The 18,560-nt window shown below is 41.1% G+C and overlaps 1 protein-coding gene across 1 annotated transcript; it reads right to left on the bottom strand.

Annotated features, from left to right (window-relative positions):
- Positions 1-189: 189 nt before the first annotated feature.
- Positions 190-18,448, bottom strand: map3k2 (mitogen-activated protein kinase kinase kinase 2). Its single transcript, XM_067582667.1, has 17 exons — positions 15,977-18,448; positions 10,575-10,647; positions 9,920-10,038; positions 9,732-9,772; positions 9,542-9,641; positions 9,144-9,257; positions 8,925-9,021; positions 8,621-8,751; positions 7,894-7,973; positions 7,561-7,625; positions 7,299-7,391; positions 6,978-7,211; positions 6,737-6,885; positions 6,101-6,232; positions 5,767-5,896; positions 5,452-5,629; positions 190-5,225 (listed from the first exon to the last, which is right to left on the bottom strand). Exons 2-17 carry the CDS (start codon positions 10,627-10,629, stop codon positions 5,006-5,008), a joined length of 1,938 nt encoding a protein of 645 aa, XP_067438768.1. The 5' UTR covers positions 10,630-10,647; positions 15,977-18,448; the 3' UTR covers positions 190-5,005.
- Between the last annotated feature and the right edge of the window lie 112 nt (positions 18,449-18,560).

Raw genomic sequence — 18,560 nt, 5'->3', positions numbered from 1 at the left:
ATGGAGAGAGATTTTATGACTCATTTTTATATCTTTGGGTGTGAAGAGTTTACTCCAGGTTACGAGGGCAAAAGTCCAAATGAAGCTACAAGTCAAGTTCAAAGTCTAAAAAGTCACCAGATTCATGTCTCTAGTCTGACTCCAGTGAAAAACAATACACACAAACACACAGCAAAATAACCCAGCATGTGAAATAAATATCTTTTATTGTTTTCATCGTCATAATTGTCGTAATTATGAACACAAAGCTGTCGCAATACTCCAGAATTTTGCCAAAAAAACAGCAACTATTCAACGGCACCGCTGCGTCTCTCTGGACCCAACCATGCATAAAATCTCCCATTTAAAAAAAAGTAAAATAAAAAATATATATTAAAAAATTATGCGTACCACTGATATACAGATCTGATATAAACAGGCGTATTGGTCACAAACCAATTAGAATTATAAACATGGCTTCTTTTACAATACACAGAGACCAAACGTGGGATATAAGTGTACTTTTCTTTAAAAAAAGGGTACATTTTCACTTTATACATTTGTACATGATTTTTTTTTTTTTATTCATTTCATTTCTTTTTTTTTTTTTTTAATCATCATCATTATTTTACTGTTCTCACCCCTCCAGTCAGAATGCTCGAGGCATCTCGGGCGCAGTGTCAATTGAGCACAAATTGCAGTAAATGCACGTTTACAAACTCACACACACACACACACATACATACATACATACATACATACATACAAATACACACACACACACACACACACACACACACACACACACACACACACACACACACACACACACACACACACACACACACACACCAGGAGTGGCAGCAGTGGCTTTAGACACTAAAAGAGAGAACTTACAGGTGTATCTTGGCGCTTGCAGGTGACAAATACTGGTACCGAAGAGTTAATCCACTGTGGTGAACGAGGCCATTTGAAGGTTAAAATGAGACTTTACATTCATGTACGAGTCATTGCTCACACACACACACACACGCGCGCGCGCACGCTCACACACACACTCATCTGCTCGCACTCACACTTTGTGTAAAAATAAAAAAATAGTATTTAAAAATGTGCAAAGAAAAGGTCGCTGAACCGAGCTGCACGAGCGACAGCTGACGAGTCGTGAAAAAGCATCAGTGAATTATCGATAGTGCATAATGGTAGTGCGTATCAAGGTTTAACCAGTGCTGGCGGCGTTTACAACTGAATCTCCATCTGTACCGGACAGTTACTGTCAGCCGCCTCCAACTCAATACAACCGCTAATGTTTTCATGACGGGATTTGCAGATTTTATGTGGTTTTTTTTGTTTTTTTTTTGTTTTCCTGTAGCTTCGTTCAGACGTGTTGAGAGTGCATAAACACGAGCGAGGGAGGAGGAGTTTGTTTTTCCCGGACAGAGGTTAAAAAGCTTCCACGGTCTGTGTGTGTGTGGATCCACCGGCTGATCTGCAGCGGAGGAGCGAGGATGGTTTTTGTTGTTTTTTTTTTTTTTTAGACGTGCTTCACAAGTGCCTTGAGAGAAAATCAAGAGCTGTGATGAATGTTCAGCGACTGTAACTCTGAATCATTCAAGAATTAATAAGCAGAGGAAGAGAAATCAGTTTCTTTCTGCTTTCAAAAGGTGCTTTCAGTAAAAATGTGGCTCTCTAGTACCATCTAGTGGCAGCTGGAGGAAACTACAACATCTGCAAACATGATTCTTCTTCTCTATTCTTGTCTATTTACTGCTGATCATTGCAGGCAACCAAATATAGTAGCTGTAGTACCAAATATAACAAACTGAGGTCCTCTACACTGCGTTGTTTGCTGTACCACAAAGTTTAAGTACCGTAAGAACTGTAAAATCTATCAATTACCATTAAAATTCATACTAGCAAGTGTTCATTTTCCCACCAAGTACCAACTTTCTGTTCTGTTTACACCACGTTGTGTGCACATGTACAGACAGTCTCATAAATTCTGGGCCTCTGAACATTTTAGAGGAATTAAACCAAGTGTAGAGCGAACACGACTCGTTCACAGCAACAAAAAAAACCCCTGAAAAATCCAGCAACATCTGCAACTTTGTGCAAAGAGCCAGTAAATATTACAGACTGCACCTTTAATAAGCAGAAATATTTCATCACCTGCTCTGCTTTAACAGTCCAGCAAACTGCTCTCTAATGTCAGTCAGTCGGTCTGATTTTAATCAAACACAAAGCTGCAACTGACTGACAATTATTTTCATTGATTCATCCATTAATTTGGTCTTTAAAATGTCCAATAATGGTGAAACATGTCGATCAATGTTTCCAAAAGCCCAAGATCACGTCTTCAAATGTCTTGTTTTGTCCACAACCTAAAAGATATTCAGCTTACTTGTGATAAAAGACTAAAGAAACTAGAAAATATTCACATTTGAGGAGCTGGAACCAGAGACTTTTGGACAAAACAGTTGATTAATTTACTGTCGACTCACTAATCATTGCAGCTCTGCACGTGCACGAGTCAAAGGTTGAGATACTGTCGGTTTAAATTATTATTACTGACTGACTGACGGAGCAGCTGCAGCAACTCACGCACGCACCAAGACTCGCTGTCGGATTAAACAACAGTTTAGTGGTTTCAAGTAAAGAAAACTCTCTACTTTCATTAAATAATCTGTCAAAAGCTCATCAATCTGCTGCAAAGCTGTGGTTGCTTTGTTAATAGCAACACTAATTAATATTTAAGGCATTTTAAAAGCCTCAAAAATAATCATTTAAGTACCATTACTTAAACGCAGACGATCAAAAATCACTAATTCAAAAGTTGAAATGCTGCATCGATGAGCGGAGTCGTTAGCGTGCACGTGAGCGTACAGTCACATCTCCTCTGCAGAGACCAGGTCAGCATCAGCCGAGGTGTTGTTGGTTGTAGTACATTAACTTAATCCTGCTGTCCGGTGTGAACAGTGAGTCTAACTGGTGCATAGTTATGAGTCTTTACTATGAACGACTTCTAACGTATTCAGACGAGACGACGGGATGGAAGCTCGGCGAGAGAGAGAGAGAGAGAGAGAGAGAGAGAGAGAGAGAGCCGAGCGGCGGTGACACAGTTCACGTTTAACGGAGTGTTTGCGGTGTCGTTTAAAGTGACGAGAACTGATTGTTGTCCGAGGGAAACGAAGCTCTGCGGGAGTGCGCACGTGTGGAGGAACTTTTAAATGTACCTGTTGGTTAAATGATGAGCAGCTAAGAAACGTGTCTTGTTAAGTTTGAAATAAAAAAAAAGAAAAACAAAAACAACATCGGGACAGCGTCATACAGCCAGACTTCTCTGGCCAATCAACTGTGAGCTTCTCTGTTTCATGCAGCACCGGGGTCGACGCTCTTCAAATGCTCCTCTGCTGCTTCGCTGCTTCAAGTAATCGAACGGTTTTTGTTGTGGCAGAACTTTCAGCAGGGACTGAGTACCGAAACCTGGAGGAGAAGGTGGATGTTTCTCCATTTATACAGTATTTATTTTGTCTCTTGCTTGAAAGTGTTGTAGAAGTTTAGTTTGCTGCAAGAAAACTGGAGAAAATGTGTTTAAACTCATAAAAGTATAAGTTTTGGTACCATTTCTGAGGACATCCAGGCCTGTGCAGGACTACAAAAGTCAATTTAAAGACTTGATTTTGAAGTTAAACATTTTAGTTCACTTCCAGGGTTTTCAGTCATTTGTTAGAAGTGGAACCGACGTCCTGGTGGGAACTTCCTCCCAGCTGAACCACCTCAACTAATCTGCCGTGACGGTTAACGTCGACTTCTACGCTTTCACTTAACACTTAAAGCAGCAGCAGGAGAAACATTTGAAGAGGAAAAAAATCTAAAATCGTCGACACTGTTCATGTGTCTAAAGACTGAAAGCTGAAGTCTTTTGAGTACCGCTTGGCTGCTGCGTCCTAAAACTCATCGGCGCGGCGAGTTTTTTTTTTTTTTCAAAGAGTCTGAAGGATATTTGGTTACCAGCCGGAGCAGGCGGGTCGAGCAGGCAAACAAACTAAACGAGCTGAGCTGGGGATCAGACTGATCCCGGTTAAATAGCAGGAGTCTCTGTTACAGAAAAGGCAAAAAACAGACGTTATGGCTGAACTGAGATCAGCTGAGCTGTGATCAGCTGGGTTTTGGGCAAACAGTGCGAAGGCAGTTAATCCGGGAGGCAAAAAACAACGCTGAACGACAGAGACTCGTTCCTACACTGCGTTTCAAAAAACAGAAAAAGGCACATGGCAAAGAGCGAAGAGATGCGGGGGCGGGGGGGGGCGGGGGAGTGAAAGAGAAGGAAAAGGTGACAGTAAAGCAGAGACGAGACCACGGAGAGGAAGAGGAGGAGGAGGAGGAGGAATGAGGGCAGGCGAGTGGAAACTGTGTGTTCGGGGAGTGTTCTCTGCATCTGGGATTTAGTTTCGTCTATAGCAGCGGGCCCAGGTCATCACCATCTCTCTGGGTTTTGGCAGGAGACTACATTCTGGGGTCGGGTCAGCGAGATGGGGGGTGGGGAAGGCAGGGGGGGGGGGGCGGGGCCACTCCAGAGTCAGGCATCACCTTCCGTAGGTCCACAACACCGACACTATCCCACTCCGAAACAGGAGAGAAACCGTACAAACATAAAAAAAGGAGACGTTTTCAAAGAGTCGTTTGTTTTTTTGTTGTTTGTTTGTTTTTTTTGTCATCGTTTGAGGAGGAAGTGCTCGACGCCTCCTTGTTTGAGAAATTAAGGTGCAACTTGCGGAGAAAAAAATAAAATAAGAATTCATGTCCTCTATGGCAGTCTCATACAAACAGAGACAGGAGGCCGCCGACACGCCCCACCTTCTTCCAGCCGGTTCCTCCTGGTCCAATAAGGTTTCAGCATGGAGGTGGAGGGGGGTGGGGGGGGCGGGGTCAGAGGCAGGGACGCCCCCCGTCAGGTAAGGCCGTATCTGGCAGTTCGGCAGGCGGGCGGGGGGGAATTAAACGTTCAGAGGGGAGGGGGGGGGGGTTAATGTACAAAGATGTGCCTCAGTAGCTCATCTGCAGACGGCCGCTGCTTGGTCTCTACGAAGATGCGTTTGAGGAAATCTCGGCAGTGGTCCGACACGTGGGCGGGCAGCACGGGGTTAGTGGGCTGAGTGGCGATCTTAAAGATGGCCGCCATGGCCTCGAACTCCGCCCACGGGGGTCGCTGGGTCAGCATCTCGACGACGGTGCAGCCGACACTCCTGAAGGCAAAACGATGAGTTTAATAACATCAGCAGGAGAAAAGAAGGAAGATTTACTGCATATGTGTTTGTTTATGTTTGTTTATTTCTCCTGTCCATGTTCCCCAGAGCAGAAATCATCCACAGGGTCCTTTAAGTCAAGCCAGATTTCATTTAACAGGTCAACCGTTTAATTTTTGATGGTTGCCATGGCTACAGGACTGTGTGTGTGTGTGTGTGGACCTACCAGATGTCAGCCTTCCTGCCGTAGCCTTCTCCACTGATCACTTCCGGGCTCATCCAGTAGGGGGTGCCGGTCACCGACTTGATGCCTGTTCCTGACAGACAGATGGTCTGTAGCCGCCGACTGGCCCCGAAGTCTCCCAGCTTCACGTTCCCCACCGAGTCCCGAAGGATGTTTGCCCCTGAACATACGAGAAAACATTTATGTTCCTGCTTCTACCTTTGGATTATATTCAGGGGTTCTTGTCTGAAATGGCAGAAGTTTCACATTAGACACACAAATAGCAGCAAAATAATGAAATTCAATTGTCGCGCTCACCTTTGATGTCCCTGTGGACGATCATGTTGCTGTGCAGGTAGGAAACTCCCTCCAGGATCTGCCGGGTGTAGCGGCGCGTCACGTTCTCCGTCAGCGCTCCGTACGACTTCAGCTGGTCCTTAATGGAACCCTGACGGCCCAACAAAGGAAAATATTAATATCACCTTAAAAAAAACCTTTAAAAAAGTCTTTAATACTCACTATAAACACTATGGACAGCTACACTTGATCTTATTTTTTAGGTGAGTGAGCAACATTGTACTGGTGATCTGTAGACAGTGATTTATTGCTTCTATTAAAGCCTCAGCAGAGTAAACAGCGTGTGAAGACTCACTCCGGGCATGTACTCCATGAAGATGGAGAGCGTTCGCTCCATCGTGTCTCGCAGGCAGCCGTAGTACTGAACGATCCGCTCGTGGCACAAATTCTTCAGGAGCTGGATTTCACATTCCAACGCGCTCACCTCCTAATGACACAAACAATCACAAACATTTATTCTTTTCCTGCCATGCAGTTGTTTTTCCACCTGTAATTTATCATACATGATAATCCAGGGATACAACGTTGATATCACACTTAAAAGTCTTTCGAGTTGCAATGATTTGTCAAGTAAACTATTAGAAAATTAATCGGCAACAATTTTGATGATCAAATAATTGTTAAGTCAAGTAAAGACGCTGGTTTCACCTTCTCAGATGTGAGGATTTGATGTTTTTCTGTGTCATAAATGATGTTGAACTGAATAACTTTGTGTTTTGGTTTGTTGGTCGTACAAAACGAGACAGTGAAGACTTCACTTTGAGCTCTAATAATGAAATTATAACGGCATTATTTACTGTTATCTGACATTTTATAAACAAAATGATTAATTGAGTAAAATACTCTGCAGATTACTTGATAATGACAATAATTGATAGTTGCAGCCGTACAAACTTAAACTAACTGTAAAAAGCTTCAGAGGAGGATTAACCTTGCTGGTCTCCGGACTCTCCGGGTCAAACTGGACCTGTTTAACCGCCAGTTCCCGTCCAGTATCTGCGTCGTAACAGAGGAAAACTCGGCCGAAGGCGCCCTGACCCAGAAGCTTCCCCAGCCGCCAGTTGGTCGGAGCGCGTGGAGCTGATTAACAGATCAGATAGGATGTAATCAATCACTGGAAAAACAGCAGGTCAGATGCTTCGTATCTGCAGATAAAATCAACATCGACTCACAGCGGCTGGGCGGACTGATGTCCATGACGGAGAGGGTCGGAGCGGTAGTTGGGTTGGGGTTGGGCTCGATGTCGCTGCCCCTTCGTGGTCGCCTGGCGGGCCCTTCCTCCAGGTCAGGGGTGAAGACGCTGCTGCCGCTGCTGGTGCTGGGCGACTGTTCGGTGGGACTGAAGCTGACCGGCGAGCGGAAGCCGTGAACCTGCGTTCGCCGAGCCCGAGGGAAGGTCTTCCTCCCTGCCGAGCAGAGGAAGAGGAGACATTGGAGTTTGTGCTTCGCGCTAAACATTTGATCTTCCTTATACGCTCAGAAAAACGACTCACCGTCGCTGTAATCTTGAAGGCCGAAGGGAATGCCGTATCGCCGAGGGTATGTTCCCCCTTTCCCCGACTTCTCAAACACTGGGATGTCGTACTCTGCAGAGGAAGAGGAGACGATGAAGAACAATTCAGCAGAATTACAGCAGGAAGGAAACACAACTGCTCACAGAATTCATCTTTATTTCTACATGTTGTTTCATGTGTGAGAGAAACTTTTTAGTGTTTTATTTTTATCGCCTACGTAGTCCAACACACACACGTTTACCTGGAAAGTCCTGGTGGTTGTCTGGGTAACTCTGTGCTCGAGGCATCCTTGACTTTGGGTAGTCACTATAACATAAAGACAAAAACAAGAAACAACACTGAGTATCAGACTTTAACTTTTATTTTAAATCACATTGATGCTGCTTCTCATAACTTTCCTCATGTTTATCTTATATCCTGTTTGTGTATTTTGAATCTTCTAATAGTGAAGAAAATTGAAACGAGGATGCTACAGAAGTGACTTTTTACTGTCTTTTACTGCATCTGTCAGCTTTCAAACACACATGTATCTTGTATAAATGAGTACATGGTTGTATAATTAAAGTGTTGTAACCTGTCCAGCGGGCTGTCTAACGAGGGGCAACTTCCAGACGCTGAGTTCTCTGGACTGCTCATGGACAACGGGTCCAACATCTGCAGGAAGAGAAGAAACTCAGAAAAGGGAACTCTCGACACTGTCGATCATCACATCCTCTACGGCGCAGGACTCAAGTTATACTTCCTGTATCTGCACAGCTGCAACCCTCCGAATGACATACGATTCATTAACTGCTCATGCATGTTGCATCAGACACTTGAACACGTCCTCCACCAGTCACAGTAGCAGGTAAAACGTTCGTAGGTTACATCACGGACAAGAGGTAGGAAGGATTACTCACTGTAAATAATAACTAATAATAACGTTTAGCTGCTTAAGGTACTTTCAGACAGCGAGAGTTTGCAGATACATCTGCCTCAGTAAACAAGAGGACAGCTGTTGCTCTCAGGAAGACACAAACAGCTATTTGCAGATTTTACCCCCCCCCCCACAAAAACCACAGCGAGGAAATGATAACAGCTCATATTTTTGGAAACAAGCAAATCAATGAAGAGAAATTATCTATCATTATCTGGTCTCAGCCAGCGGTAGCTGCTCACAGTCTGAACAGCTGATGTAACAGCTGATGCAACAACCATGAAGAGTGATTCATATTCATATCTACAATATTACAACATCCCTAAATGACGACTACATGGTGGTGGTGGCGCGGGGGGGAGGAGGGGAGGCAGGGGGGTCGTACCTGGTCCATGCTCTCAGGGATGAACTCTCCCTCGCTGTTGATGCTGGTGAAGGAGCCGTTCCTCGCCACCTGCTGGAGCGCGTCGGGGATGTATCCTGGTGGAGGAGAGCTGCGGTCCGTCGAATGGGAGCCTGAGGTTGGTTTAAGGACAGAGATGTTGTTATTTATCAGCTGAGCATTAGAAGCAGATATTTCACACAATAACAACCTCGATTTCAACATTTTATTCTCTAAATTATGATCTTATAATTAACATTTAGGAAGATCTTTTATGCTTTTTATTTTCGGTGCAGCTCTCTCTCACCTATCAAAGCCAGCATGCTCTTCTTGTCCGCCACCCTGAATCCCGTGTTGTCCAGCTCCTCGTGGGACGGCAGGAGGTCCATGTTGGAGGAAGAGTTCTGGAGAAACAGAAGTAAAACAAAAAATAAATAAAATCAACATTTCTCACAGTCTATAAATTAGTATTAAAACATGGGTTGAGGATCAGTCCGGAGGTCGACTGAACCTCGGAGCAGCTGACCTGAGAGGAGATCTGGAGCACCAGGAGGATCTTCAGGCTCTTCATGTGAACGCTGCGATCCAGCAGCTCTACGGCCTTGTCCAGGTCGTCCTGAGTGGTCAGAGGAATCACCAACTGAGGAGTAAACACCGAGGACAATTAGGGATGAGAAACCAGTGAAAAAACACAAACAGACTGGCCAAAAATTTGCAACTGGGAACGTTTTACTCTTTTAAGGATTGATATTAAATTAAAAACATGCCGTCTCTACAATTTATGCCCAGATTAGTGACATTTTCTTCAATCATTTTAATGCGACACAGTGTCACAGTAAAGTACATCAAATCTTTAAACATCTCATTGACTAAAAACATGTGTCTAATGTTCTCCAGACCTACGAGATCTTTTCTCTTTTATACCTCGTTGTTGGTGTAGTGAAGATCCATCGTCTGACCGAAAGCCACTTTAGCTTTCGACCTCAGGTCGTCCAGCTTGACGGGTCGAGGGAACTGCAAGATCCTACAGATATGAAGAGAGGTCAGAGATCAGGCTACAGGTTCACAGCTACAGGTCTGCACTGACAACATTAAGGTGATGGCGAAGTCTCACCTCTTTTCCCCTTTGAACTCGAACTTGACTCTGACATCGTTCTGTTGGACAGAAGAGTCACGTTAAAGTCAGCAGCAGATATTTATATTATGCAGGAAGTCAATTTATAGCTTAATGCCTCCGCTGCCATTTGATGTATTTAAATAGACATGCGTGGACACAGTATTGTTTATTTACTGTTTGGTTACCTGGTTCTTGGGCGAGGAGGCTTTGGGTTTGCCTAGGTCCGACAGGAACATGGCAGGACGGCTGGAGCGGTGCAGTTCGGCCAGGTCCTGCATGATCGAGTTCAGCGCCTCCTGCTCATCTGAGGGACGACGTTATTTCAGTTTATTTAAGAGATTTTCATATTAGAGAAACGGAACAATCAATAAATCAAGCATGAAACAAAATCCAAGTGATTAAAAGGGTCAAATATATGAATTTTAATGACAATTACAGCTTAATTAACAGGAGACTAACTACATGCTTCCTGTTTCAACATTAAATATTATTTAAATAACAATTGGATGTAAACTGTAGCGATGCTAATAGGAGCAACATGACTACAAACATCATTCTTCTTCACAAAAACAAATGTTTATTAGTAGGACGATACAGGATCGGATGTTTGCAAATTTGAAACTTAAGACGTATAAAGTATTAAAAGATACTTTCATTGGATTTCTAAGAATGCATTAATAACAATATTTAAACCAAAGCATATAACAAAAGGAGGTGATGTTGAGAGGCAAACATGTCAGAAATACTTAAAAAAAACATTCCACCAGTTGTAGTTTTGACAAAAGACGACGTCGGCTCACTGCCAAACAGTAACACTATCTTATAAACACACATACGTACCCATCATCATGGCACGGCGATTGACCCAGGAGGCCAGGAAAGAGGATTCTCCCATCAAAGGGATTCCTTTCTCCTGCAACGAGGAAAAAACAGACGATGTGAATCCTGACATGCAGTCGGATCAGAGCCTGAAGCTGCCGAGTGATCAGCGGACTGAAAGTATTATCACAATAAATAGAAAACATGTTTAATCATAATATCTGTTTAAGTAGCGGAGAAAAAAAAAAATGAAGATGAAAGTCGTTTAATTGGTTCATTATGTTGATTTGCATGATAGTGGGAAGTCAAAATGTAACTGTCATTTCCAGCTTTAGATGTCTAGATGCCAAACTATTAATACTGTAATAATAATCCCTTTAATGTTGTAAATCGATGAGCAGGACTGATTAATGACAATATTGGATCTTTATATGATTTTTGCATCTATCTGATGGTTTGTCAGGTATTTACACTCAACATGAATATAAAAACACAACACTTTTGTTTTTGCTCTCATGTTTTCATGAGCTGAAATGAAAGTTGTAAGACTTCTTCTATGCACACGAAAAAGGTTTATTTCCCTCAAATTTTGTTCACAAATGTATTTAAATCCGTGTTGGTGAGCACTTCTCCTTTTGCCAACAGGTGTGGCAGATCAAGATACTGATCAAACAGCATGATTACTGCACACATTACTGTGTGTTGGGCTGGTCACAATAACAAAGCAGCTCTAAAATGTGTTGTTTTATCTTGAAAAAAGACATTTATTAGACACTGACTATGGATTTCACATGACTAGTGTATTCTGGGGGCACGCTGGCGTACACGCTGATCCAGACCATCCCAGACATGCTCAGTCTGGTGAGTATTCAGGCCGTTGTGTACAGATCCTTGCAACATGGGGCCGTGTGTTATCATGCTGCAACATGACGTGATGGCGGCGGATGAACGGCACAACAACGGGCCTCAGGATGCCGTCACGGTATCTCTCTCTCATTCAAATGACCGTCAATAAAATGCACCTGTGTTTGTTGTCTGTAGCTTATGTCTGCCTGTACCGTAACCACGCACACGCCGTCAGCCATCTGCAGCCAAGGTGCAGAGAAAACCGGGATTCATCCGTTACGAGAACACTTCTCCAAAGAGCCAGACGCCATCGAAGGTGAATTTCCCACTCAAGTCGGTCATGATGACGAACCGCAGTAAGGTCAAGACCCGGTGAGGATGATGAGCTTTGGTTATGCAAACCAACTGTTGCGTCAGCTGGTCTCAGATGATCTTGCAGGTGAAGGAGTCGGATGTGGAGGTGCTGGACTGGTGTGGTTACACGTCGTCTGCGGGTTGTGAGGCCGGTTACGTGTACTGCCAAATTCTCGGAAATTACACAGGAGACAACTTACGGGAGTGAAATAAACATTCAATTCATTGGCAACAGCTCTGGTGGAAATTCCTGCAGTCAGCACGCCAACAACACGCTCCCTCAACGCCTGACACATCTGTGACGTCGTGCTGTGTGATAAAACTGTACATTTTAAAAGCAGCCTTTTATTGTGACCAACCCAACGCACACCTGTGCAGTAATCACGCTGTTTAATCAGAGACTCTTGATATGCCACACCTGTTGGCAGAGGAGAAGTGCTCACAAACACAGATTTAAACAAACCTGTCAACGACGTTTGAGAGAAACGAGCCTTTTGTGTGCATAAGAAAAGTCTCAGATCTTTGATTTCAACTCATGAGAAACGGGAGCGAAAACAAAAGTGTGTTTATGTTTTTGTTCGGTGTAATTAGCCGAGAAAACCAAAAACAGACTTTCCTGTCTGGGATTTATTAACAGTTTCCAGATAATCTCTTTAATCATGATACACTTAGTTGGCAGTTTATTAGGTGCAACTAGTTCAAGCCGCAGCTCTGCAATCTACTTATGAAATGTATGATGTTAAGTTTTTGTTGGATTTGAACACAATACCCCCTTTTTTTTAAAGGATATTGATCTTCAGGATTGTGATTTATAATAATCTTCAGTGTAACTACAGGTTGTTCAGACGTGTCTCTCGCTTGGTTCTGTGTACAGAATAAATCTGTCTAGATTTCACTGTAGCAGTCATAATAATAACAATAATAATAATAAGAAGAAGAAGAAGAAGAAGAAGAAGAGTTTTTACATGACTATGTCCCTTGACCATGTACTTAATGTTTGACAGGAGATCAAGTGTCATTATATATTAGCTTTAGCAATGAGAGAAACACGAGTTGAACCATATTATTGGATTAATTTAATCACTGCGGCATTTAAGAGTATTTATAATAATATACAACGTTAATCCATCTCTCTACATTTGTTAAAATAATAAAGGCTACTTTTAAGTCAGTATTAAATATTTACCAGAGAAGCTGGTTTACCAATTTGTGTATTTGTTTATGTGTATAAATATACTTATTTTCTTCTTTCTCATTACTGGGAGACAAGTGTCATTCTGTTTCTTCAGCTTCTGTTTCTTTTGCTTCTTCTGTATAACTACGTCCATATATCTCCTTGAAGGGTCATCATGGAATAAAGTAAGCCTATAAGTCTGAGTGTGTATATATATATAATTACATATCCTACTGCAAGATGATATATTTGTCTTTAAAAATAGCAAACATTATCTGATTTCAGGTTCTCAAGTGTTCTTCTGTTCCAACTGGATGCTTCCAAAACAAGCAATCTGATCATTATTTTGATATGCAAATAAAAAAGATACATGTATGACAGTGAAAATAATCATTATTTACAGCTGTAGTGACTGACAATTAAAGGATATTTCAAGTCTGTCTTAAAACAGCAGTCAGGTGTCCATATGAACAGTGAAAGAGGTTTTCCTCGCTGTAATCATTAAAAGATCCTTCAAATGTGCTTTAATGTAAGTGATGGAGGACAAAATCCACAATGTGTCCCCACAGTCATTTTGATCTGAAGCTTCTATCAGAATCAGATTTATTCACCAAGCAGCAAGTACAAGTTCAATGTGGTTCAGATGTCAACAGAAAAAACAATAAACATGAACATTAAAAGGTGCGACATGTAAGAATTTTAGTTTAAAACATTCAAAAATGAACTAAAAAGGTCAACAAAATATGAAGAAATAAAAGCCTGTGGACCGATTTCTATGAAAAGGACTCAGGACGGTTTTGCCGGGAGAATCCAAAGGATTTGATGTTTACAGCGCCAAGAGGATAAAACACTAGCTAACGTTAGCTTAGAAATGGAGTCCACTAAGGACCGGCACCCACCACAACACAAAGTCCAACTAAGCCCCTAAAAACAAAAGTTTTATCTAGTGAAGCCCCCCCATCAGCAGGGCATTCGATTCATGGAGGGACCTTCGTTTGGTTTTGAAGATCAAAACCAACCCTGAGCTAGCTTTCTTCCTACTGGACATGTAAGCTAACATCACTGCAAAGCATGTGAAATATATTGTGATGTTGTGGTTTTGGTTGGCTAATGTTAGTGCTGAGCAACAGGATGCTGACTGCAGCTCACTTAACGGCCAGCAGTGTCATTAATGAGAAGGAATTTCTGATTCTTACAAATTGCACCTTTATGTTCATAAACACAACTATAACAATGTAAGAAAGGACAATAATTTACATTTCTGTGTAGCAGGGCTGGACTATGTGTTTGTATATTGACATGATGATGTTTGCATAAATAGAAATATGAATACTAACGTAGATATAAATATACAGAGTGTAAATAAACTGCGTGTGTGTATTAACAGGATATATATGTAAATCTATATATATCTACACAGTGCAGTGAAGTTGGTGTTTACAGACTTTTACTGTCCTTATTAAAGATCTATAACACCTATATTCAGCTTCAGCAGTCTGAGTTAGTCATATCAAGTGGATATCTGACACATTTACAGTCTTTTTAGCATCAAATTCCCTCTTTGTGTTTCCTCAGACAGTGTTTCCCTGTTGAGCTGCAGGTGGAAGTATAGTAACAAAAAGAGGGACTTTGGCACTAAAAAGACTGTAACGTTGAAAGATATCTACTCGATTTGACTCATTTGGACGCTGAAGCTTCATATTAGCTTCAGATAAACTTTTAAATACATTTTTGCACAGAAGGACGACTGTGGATTTTGTCCCCCATCACTTCCATTGTAAGGTCATTATGAAGGGATCTTCTAATGGTCAGTATGAACAGGAGGAATGATTACAGCAAGAAAAACATGTTTCACGGGTCATTTGGGCTCCTGACTGTTGTTTTAAGATACAGTTGAGAGACTATGAACCCGTCCTTTAAGGCTTTTTTACTCAGCATTAGTGGTAAGTTGTATCTCATTTTTCCTCTTCAAAGTTTATTGCTATTATGAGAATTGTACTTTGACAGGAGAGATAATGGTAGTTAGTACCAATAAAAAGGCTTTTTAAACCTTTAAAATTGAATTGTTGACTTTCCTTAGTGCCCATTTAAAAATTAGTAGTGATTTTGTGCCATCAGCTATCTGAAAAACTAATTTTCTTTTATTTTTTCCTCCTATAAAACTGGAAGATTCAAACGGTAACTCAGAAACTACATTTTATAACATTCAAGTTTATCAATATGATGGAATAATCTAATCTTATGAACCTCAAAGGTTGAAAAAGCTCTTTCAATGTTCATTTGGGCTCCTGATTGTTGTTTAAAGATAACACTGTGAATATATCTTTTAGCAGCAATGTAATATTTCCCCCAGATTCTCTTCTACACAACCATCACTCATCATAATATTACTATTAAATGTTGATTATCGGTGTTAGGTCGTGATGTTACCATACAACACTGGACACAAAGGCTCTCTGTGAGTCTAGAAATAAAAAATATGGACACTGTACAGTGAAGATGGCCTCTGCTGATTGAATATTGCTGATGAGAGTCTCTGATCATCAGTTATTGATCCCTGTCTGCAAGTGACGTATAAATTAACAATTCCATCACGTTGATGAGAGCGAGCTGCAACATTAACAGCAGCTTAGCACCACGTAATAAGAAATAACGTCCTCTACAAAGCACAAAGTTGACACTATTATGGCCTCCTTTGGTAGATAATTAGCTTTAAATGAACACGCTAGCGTTAGCAGTCTAGCCCCGCAAGCTACAATTAACTAACAACTGTTGCTAGGCAATTTGGCATCACAAGCTACACCATAATGTGCTTGATGAATGATTTGGCATCTTGTAATATCACCAAAACACACATGTATCTACACAAATCTAGCTGTTGAGGCAAGCTAACTGGCTAACATGTACAGCTAACTAGCTGTCAGGCCAGGGAAGTTGTCAAGCTAAGCTAAAGCTAACTGGCCGCATAGCCGTTCAAAGCCATAAAACACAAGCGATAAACACACAAATCACAGGGTTGGATGCAGCCGTTGCGTCGTTATTCTCTTACCTGGAGGGTTGATTCGAGTTTAGTTCACTTCCTCATCCACAGGGCCGGTGACAGGAGCCCCGGGCCCCGCGGAGAGCCGCCGGAGGAAGCAGAAGTTTGGCGGTCCGCTCCCAACTTCACTCGAGTCCTGCTGGGCCACGACGGCGAGGCCCGACGGCTGTCAGGTTATAGCCCGCTGGGTCTCTCCAGGCAGGAAAAATGACAATAATAAGATATATCCAGCGGAGTAGCTCCTTGTCTGTGCGGTATTAAACAGCAAACTTATTCGACAGCTTTCATTTTGTGGTACTTTACACTCCGGTTGGACCACGGCAGCTTTGCTCGCTGTCGCCTTTGAGCTGCGTCAAGCTAACGGATAATTCATATTCATGACAGGAAGTGCGCTAAATTTGATGACAAAATAAAAGCGCAAAAACGGTAAAATAATGGTTTCGTACATTAGCGGTTTTATTTTAAGATATTTTGTCCGGAAATGGGATTTCTACTTGTGACATACTTGACAGGTCTTAACCCCCCCCCGACCTCGTTGGAAGAGTCCAACAAAAACACAACCTGTGATGTCAGATGTTAGTTTCCTGGATCGCGATTGTCAAATCAAACAAATATATACTTGGTTGGTTTTATATAAATATATATATAAATATTTTTAGAAATAGAAAGTATATGACCAGTTCGAGCATTGAGAGTAAAAATCTTTGCCCATAAAACTTCATTTCTGCAATGAGAAATTATGCAAAATTGTGGTTTTTGATCCTGTTTATATATAGCTGAAGTTTGGCTAAAAAGCTAAATGTATGCAGCCACAGCACTAAAATCCAAAAGGACTGCAACCTACTGTCACTCACAAATTGACTGACAGGTCATTAAATACACAGACTACATCTAAATTTAACATTGCAGTAATTAAACATTTTGTCAGTAATGTTTCTAAATAAAGGAGTAAAATGGGAACTTATTTTTTAATGATTATCTGCTTATAATGCAAAAAGATATATATTTTATCTATAGCTATAAGGTTATATCTGTAATTTATGTTCAAACAATTATAAAGCCCACAATAAACAAGAAAATGTTGCAAAAAGTGATTTACAGCGATTTAATTATGAAGCAATAAAAATATACAATAAAAAAGTTAAATATGGCCAATAAGAGATTAAAATGGCAAGTCAAAATAAATCATTTCCCAACAGTATATCCTACTTACCGTGAATGTTTATTATTATTAAGTTATTTGATTATTTTGATTATTAAGTCATTTGTAAATAAAAAAATATACAATTTCCCTCTATTAAAAATACACTATTCTCTAAATTGTGCTGACATTGTGTAAAATAACATAGAAAATCTGATTTTGTGACAAAATTGCAGCTGTAAAAAAGATCAGTGGGTGAGTGTTATTTGTTTTTACAAAAAGTACAAGTGACATATTAGGGAAGCATAAAATTAAAACCTTAGAAGTGTGGTTCCATGTATGGGCCTTGATGTTATGCAGGATTTTGTGTTTCTCTATCTCTCTCTTTATATGAGAGTTAAATTGTCTTAACTGATTCCAAATATTCCAAATGTTCTTTCACTGTCTATGCAATTAATTTCGAATATGCTCATTATAGTTTATTATTTGAATCCTTTATCTTTTTATACCCAAGATGGCTTTTCAAGAAGTGAGAGAGCCCATTCAGTGCAGCTTTACAAACAGGCAAATTCTCAATAAATGACAGGAATTCATTGTAAGTGTATAATATGTCCATTATCATTAAATGAATCAGAATGCCATGAGGGGGCTTATCTGTAAAAAATATGCATTTATTTTACACTTTTATATATGAATTAGTCTATTTAGTTATTGTATATAATTTATCCTTTAATTATATTTGTTTCTTTTACCTACCTCACTGTTTTTTGTATTTTTGGCTGCTGGATTAATATAGTATCCTGTCTGCATACATGCCTGTTTTGAAGCCTCGAGTTTGCAGTTTGACCGTCGCCATCTTGGATTTTTGGAACCAGAAGTGACCATATTTGGACAAGAGGTTGGCGCTGACCCTAACGTTAGCTGCTAGCTGTTAGCTTGGTTGGCACGGTACATTTACAGTCTACAGTTAGCTGTGATAATGCTAATGCTAATTCCCGCTAGCAAGAAACAAGCTTAAAACATTAAAACAAAAAGCACTTACCCGATAAACTAAACACCCGACTCCTCAGAGGGTCTTTTAGTACAACCAAACGCTGAACAAGACTTTTTTAGGCGACTTGTCAATCACAACGCAGCCAAACCCTAAAGCATACAATGTTTTATTGTCTATTTTAATCTAAATGGGACCATAATTTACTTAATGAACATCATGCTGTACTGACTAGCGATTAAGACCATAAACTCATTAGGAAACAGTTTACTGAGGTAATAAATCAAGTGAGAAGGTGGCCCATTTTCTCAGAGACTTCTATACAATCGGGCTTCTCTTTGGAGTCAGTGGCGCCTCCCGCTGGCCACCAAAGAGGATGCCGGTTTAATTAAATGGCTTCACTTTACATTTTTTTTCCTAGGATGGCGAAGTCATGACCCGACCTACTCTGCCTCTGATTG

This window comes from Thunnus thynnus, chromosome 24, assembly GCF_963924715.1.
Source record: "Thunnus thynnus chromosome 24, fThuThy2.1, whole genome shotgun sequence".
Taxonomy (NCBI): Eukaryota; Metazoa; Chordata; class Actinopteri; order Scombriformes; family Scombridae; genus Thunnus; species Thunnus thynnus.
Note: the sequence above shows the minus strand (reverse complement) of the source record. Positions and strands in the feature narration are given on the sequence as shown.